This window comes from Solanum pennellii, chromosome 6, assembly GCF_001406875.1.
Source record: "Solanum pennellii chromosome 6, SPENNV200".
In the NCBI taxonomy this organism is placed as follows: Eukaryota; Viridiplantae; Streptophyta; class Magnoliopsida; order Solanales; family Solanaceae; genus Solanum; species Solanum pennellii.
Genome location: NC_028642.1, coordinates 46,499,517 through 46,504,870, shown reverse-complemented (window position 1 = coordinate 46,504,870; position 5,354 = coordinate 46,499,517). Strand labels below are relative to the sequence as shown.

The window sequence follows — 5,354 nt, the reverse complement described above, 5'->3', positions numbered from 1 at the left end:
TATATATATATATATATATATATATATATATATATAGTGGATCTCTCTCTCGCCTTGTACAAACATGTAACTATAAATCATAATTAGCAAACTATAACTATGAGACATAATTAAGCTATTTTTAAGTGGCTATATACGAAAATTTTCCGTTTCAAAATACTCGCATAGTGTTAAAATTCTAATAGCCTATTGTTTTTTTAATCTATAACCTGTGTTTATAGTAATTGCGGTAATGTGTGACGTGTGCTTTAGTTGATTCAAAAGAATATGTGTTGTAAACTTCTGATCGGCAAAAATATGACTATAAACTATATATCTTACCCATAGAGTAATGGTTACAAATGTAAATCTCCAAGAGAACTATTACTGAAAACTAGTTGGTATACATATAAATATCACAGCTCTTATGTTTCGTTGAAATATGTTCCGAGTCCTGGTAAAAGAAGGAATGAGTGAATACCTCCTCATGGCCAATCAGAAGGTCTCTTGACTTCACGGAGTTGGACTGAATTCTGAAAACAATGGTAGAAACCAAAATGAGGGAATCTCTCGTACCATGTTTCTTCGTTTACATGAGTGTCCCAGTGCTCCCCATCGCTGCTCTTTCCATACTTGTGAACCCATCCTGAACCATTGTGGCCCTCTCCCCAAGTACGATTCCACCGTTCTCCATGTTTTCCTGCCCACCATGTCTCCCCTTGCTTCACGCCATGGCCATTTAGATCAAAGTTCTCGTCCCATTTATCACCCCATTTTGACCAACCATCTCCTTCAAAGCGCTCGGCCCATTTATCAGTATATTTTATGCTGCCGCCTTTTCCATCATACTTCTCACCCCACCTGCCAAATGGATTTGCACCATACTTAATAAGGAAACCCTTAATATAATATGAAGATCATTTGTATTATAGAAAATATAAGCATCCCAAAGTTCTAAAAGTTGGCAAGCATGCTCCAACTCTGCCACTCTCATGGCCGATGATAAGTGTAATCAGTGTACGACAGCATTTCACAAGAAACAATATCAGAGATGGCAGTGTGTAGCTTCTTTTTTTTTTTTTTTGATAGGTGAGAGATGCCAAGGTAAGCTTTCACTTCATACCAGGTTCATTACAAGAAAAGTCTATTCAAACTTCTGTGCTTCAAACATCAAACTTTATGGAAGAATGCCACAGTAACCTCTGACTGGAATAGTCAGAAGATATGGAAGTTCGAAAACAACAGAGGATGCCAGAGAAATGCTTCCAATTACCAAAAGCAGAAGTAAATGACTACTGAAGAAAGAAAAGGTGGTTCCCATAAACGATAAAACTCAATGCTAGTTACGTGAGTGCACATATGAACTAAGAGTTTAACTTGGAAAATAGAATACAAAGATCTTAGTACCTTTCGTGCCAAACATGAGCATGACCAGCATCAAGGGGTGTATTTGGATCAATGCTGCACCACTTATGGGCCCATTTCTCCGCTTGGCCACCAGCACCATAGTGCTCCCACCATTTCTCATGCCATTCCTCACCTTTATCATTCCTTCCCCACTTATCTGCAGTTTTCTCCATGTGGACAAGCCCACCATTCTGCACAGAGCCACAATAAAGAGAAAATAAGAGAAGATACAGTGTCTCAGGATAGATAAAGTTATCTCATAGTTTCTCAAACCCCATCCACAGGCCATTTTTCCAAGAAACAACGTTTCTTAACCAGATGTATACAGCAGCACAATTCTCTGTCATTTACAATGTTAGGAATGGAAATTTCACACAGAGATAAGACAGAAAACAAGAAAAGAAAAAAATAGGAGCACATAAAATTTTCAGTTTAATAGCATTTAGTCACCTAGAAGAGGGTGGTAAAAAACACCAACATATTATCACGAGAATAGTTATAATATGATTCAACTCTTCACCAATCAAGCAAGGGACCAACAATTGCCATCAATACATGAAGTACAGAGACTTGGAAACCTGAATTTCAATGATTTTGTTAAAGTAAATATTTTCTAGTGCCTTTCTGTAGTTCATTAGTTACAAAATAGGTGTCGTTAGATCACACCTTATTTCGTCAAAAGCATCTAAGAACTTAAAGAGAAGAAGTTATGACAAAGGAATTTTACGTTCTCCAAATTTTTTTTAGAGTTTCCTCTTTATATCTTCCTCCCCAGCCTCTTTCTCTTGAAACCTTCCTTCTTCTCATTTCAGTCAGCTAATAGAAAGCAATCTTGCAGTTAAACTCATAAATTCTAGAAAAATAATTAACACAAAAGAGAACTTCTTAGTATCATGACGATTAGAACAGGAAGTCTGACCTGCCACATTGATTCTTTCCAGAACTCATGCCATACATTTCCAGCAGCATCTCGTCCTGATTTCTCAGAACCTAGTTCCTTATGACCAAATTCATCAGCAGCTTCCCAATACTTGTCTTCCCATTCAACAGTTTTGTCAGCACTAACGCCCCTGGTTAGCGTCCACTTGCAGACCACCCCGTCAGCTCGTCGTTCAGTCCCAGTCTGCTTCCACCATCTTGATCCATCAGGATTGATTCCCTCGGATGATGCCTCGCCTTCCTGCTTAAGGGCATGAGCTGCTTCTGCTGCATTTGCAGAGAACAGAATGCCAAGTTCACGTTCCTCCACCTGCTGAGGTATCTCAGGCGTTGAGCTGGAATCTTCCAAATTTTCAACTTCCAAATAAGACTGAAGCGGTGGAAGAGGAGGACTATGTTTTTTATCAATCGTAGCACTCTGAAATGGGATAGATAGAAAATCTGGAGATCGTTCTTTCTCTATAACAGGGCTTGGTGGGTCGGGAGACAGAGAGACATCTGACTTCATCTGAATGTCATCAAAAGAACTGTCTGAAGGAGGTATCCAGGACCAGAAGCTTGGACCTGGTGTTCCCATCATAGTTCCAGATCGAGGCACAATGGAAATGACATTTCCCGTCGCTCCTGATCAAGAACAAAGATCATGATTGAGCCACCATATAATAGCACTGGACTAGAAGATTGGAGAAAACGATATCTCAACTCTCAATTTTGTGGAGTGCAACTAAAACACATACGAAAACATCACAGCTAAAAGATATAGATACTTCTGTATGGCAACCTCATAGAAAAAATGGATTGAAGTTCGACGTAGTGTATTAATATCTCGGAAAGCAAGACAGATCCACTCTATCCAAATTTGAAATCGAAGATGCTTTATCTATTAGAAGAACTTCAATTATGCCGCACAAACAGGAACTATACAGAGCTTTTTTTTATAAGATAAGGTAAAATCATTAGATGTGTACCATGGAGGTACTGCAGTAGTACAGAGATACAGAATATGGAATCATAACAGAGCTATAATAGCGTAATGAAATGAGATCAGAGGTTCTCCTTGAACCATTAAAGGCCATAATTCTTGAAAGGAAAAAGAAAATTTCAGCAGCATAAACGGAGATAATACGGAAAAGGAGAAGGGTAGCACAAGTTCTTGTATTTCATTTTACTCATCCAGACCGGGCTTGGGATGTTGACGATAGCCTTTACTTTACACAAAAGAGGCAAAACACTTGGACACTGAAAAAAAAAATTAGTCTCACTCGAAGTTCCATATCAATCAAAAGCTTATTTGTGTTTATGTGTCTGGTAAAAGGTAAAGCACGCAGACTGTTCCCGTCCCTTTCAGTGGCGATGCAAACCATCAAAAGCTTATTTATGTTTATTTCATTGGAACGAAATGTTTCTTGAATCGTGTCACTCAGAAACATCATCATTATCCTTGTCTTACATCCAACTAACAGAACAACGTAATAGGAGTTGAAAGAAGAAATGGCAACTCCACATTCAGAATCAATTCTCAACAAAGTTAATTTCAGAATAGATATGCAAACATCAAGCAAACGCGTGTAAACTTATACAGTAGTGTTACTCATTGAACGAACTTTATTGAGAACATAAGCAAGTGCCTGCATCCAATCCAAGTTTAAGATAATCTCCACGACCACAACTAATAGATACACATCCCAACATGGAAGATAAATATTCCTCCAGACCTCGAAAGAGAAATCTATCAGAAAAGGGACAAAATCTCGAAGTATCAGACAGGAGTATGTCATACAGCCATTTATCTTTAACTTCTTTTTCCCTTGTACACACTTAAGTAGTCCCTGGAGCCTTTCCCTTCAAGCTTTCAAGAAAAGGCAACACATCATTCACTTCCTAACTACAGGATCAATGTCGTAAATCACGACTTCATATTCTAGATCAAGAGCATAATAAAAGCAATGTTAACATTACAAACAGTTCTATCACAGTGAAATTATACACTTTCCTAACAAGCAGTTCTTCTAAACCCATTTTGTATTCTTATACACATTTTTACAATTCTTTTGATTTCTGTGTACATATAATCTTAAAGATTTTATCAGAGGAAAATAATGAAAGAAGAAAGGAAGTTACCTTGTTTTTTACTTTTATCAGCCTCATCATCATCCTTTCGAGGCAATGGATTCTCCTCAATCAATGCTTTGGCGGCAGCAAGAGCAGCAGCAGCACGATCAATGATCTGCATACTTTGAACTCTATCTCTTTCTTCAGGAGAAACTTGAAGAATCTTGTTGAATTCCTGGGTCTTCTTCTCCAATATCTCAGGGCTTTCTTCCACTTCAGGAGGAGCAATGTTCTCAGCTATTCTTTTGAACTCAGCTGACTTTCTCTCACGTTCCATTGCTCTTTTCCACATTTCCAAGAATGAATCTGAATCTGTAGCTTTGATTCTTGAACTCTTCCTTCTCCTTTGTGTTACTACTTGCCATTTTCTGGTCGAAACGGAAACTGGGTATTCTACTTTGGGTTCGCCGGAGCTCGTCGCGACGACGCGTGACTGAGTAGTTGCCGGGAAACGAGTCGCCATCGGACTTCGAGTATCGTAATTTCTGCCTTCTGTTTGCAGTCTGCAGAGCAAAGAGAAGTGGATTTTGATTACTGTGACTACTAATTTTGGGATTTTTCAAATATTTATAGTGAGCTTTTACAGTATTTTTCTCCGTCTATTTTAATTATTTTTTAAAAAATTAAATTATAAAAATTTTAATTAATATATGATAATTTATTTTTTAAATTATGAATATATAAAGAATTACAATTTATAGAAATAAGTTTTGTATAATTTTAAATATTTAAATTTATTCATTTAAAATATTAAATTAATGTAATTTCATTAATCGTTGTAATTTTTAAAAGTAAATATAATTAATTTTTAAAATTAAATTAGAGTATACTAATTTAATATTTAAAATAAATAATTTAAATATTAAAAATTATATAAAAAATTTAACAAATTATAATTTTTAAATATTAATATGACG

General features: G+C 36.5%; 1 protein-coding gene across 1 annotated transcript; it reads right to left on the bottom strand.

Moving 5' to 3' along the window:
* Nucleotides 1–280: 280 nt before the first annotated feature.
* Nucleotides 281–4,972, bottom strand: LOC107021183. The gene is made up of 4 exons (XM_015221792.2): nucleotides 4,447–4,972; nucleotides 2,306–2,949; nucleotides 1,387–1,577; nucleotides 281–840 (listed from the first exon to the last, which is right to left on the bottom strand). Exons 1-4 carry the CDS (start codon nucleotides 4,898–4,900, stop codon nucleotides 465–467), a joined length of 1,665 nt encoding a protein of 554 aa, XP_015077278.1. The 5' UTR covers nucleotides 4,901–4,972; the 3' UTR covers nucleotides 281–464.
* Nucleotides 4,973–5,354: the final 382 nt, after the last annotated feature.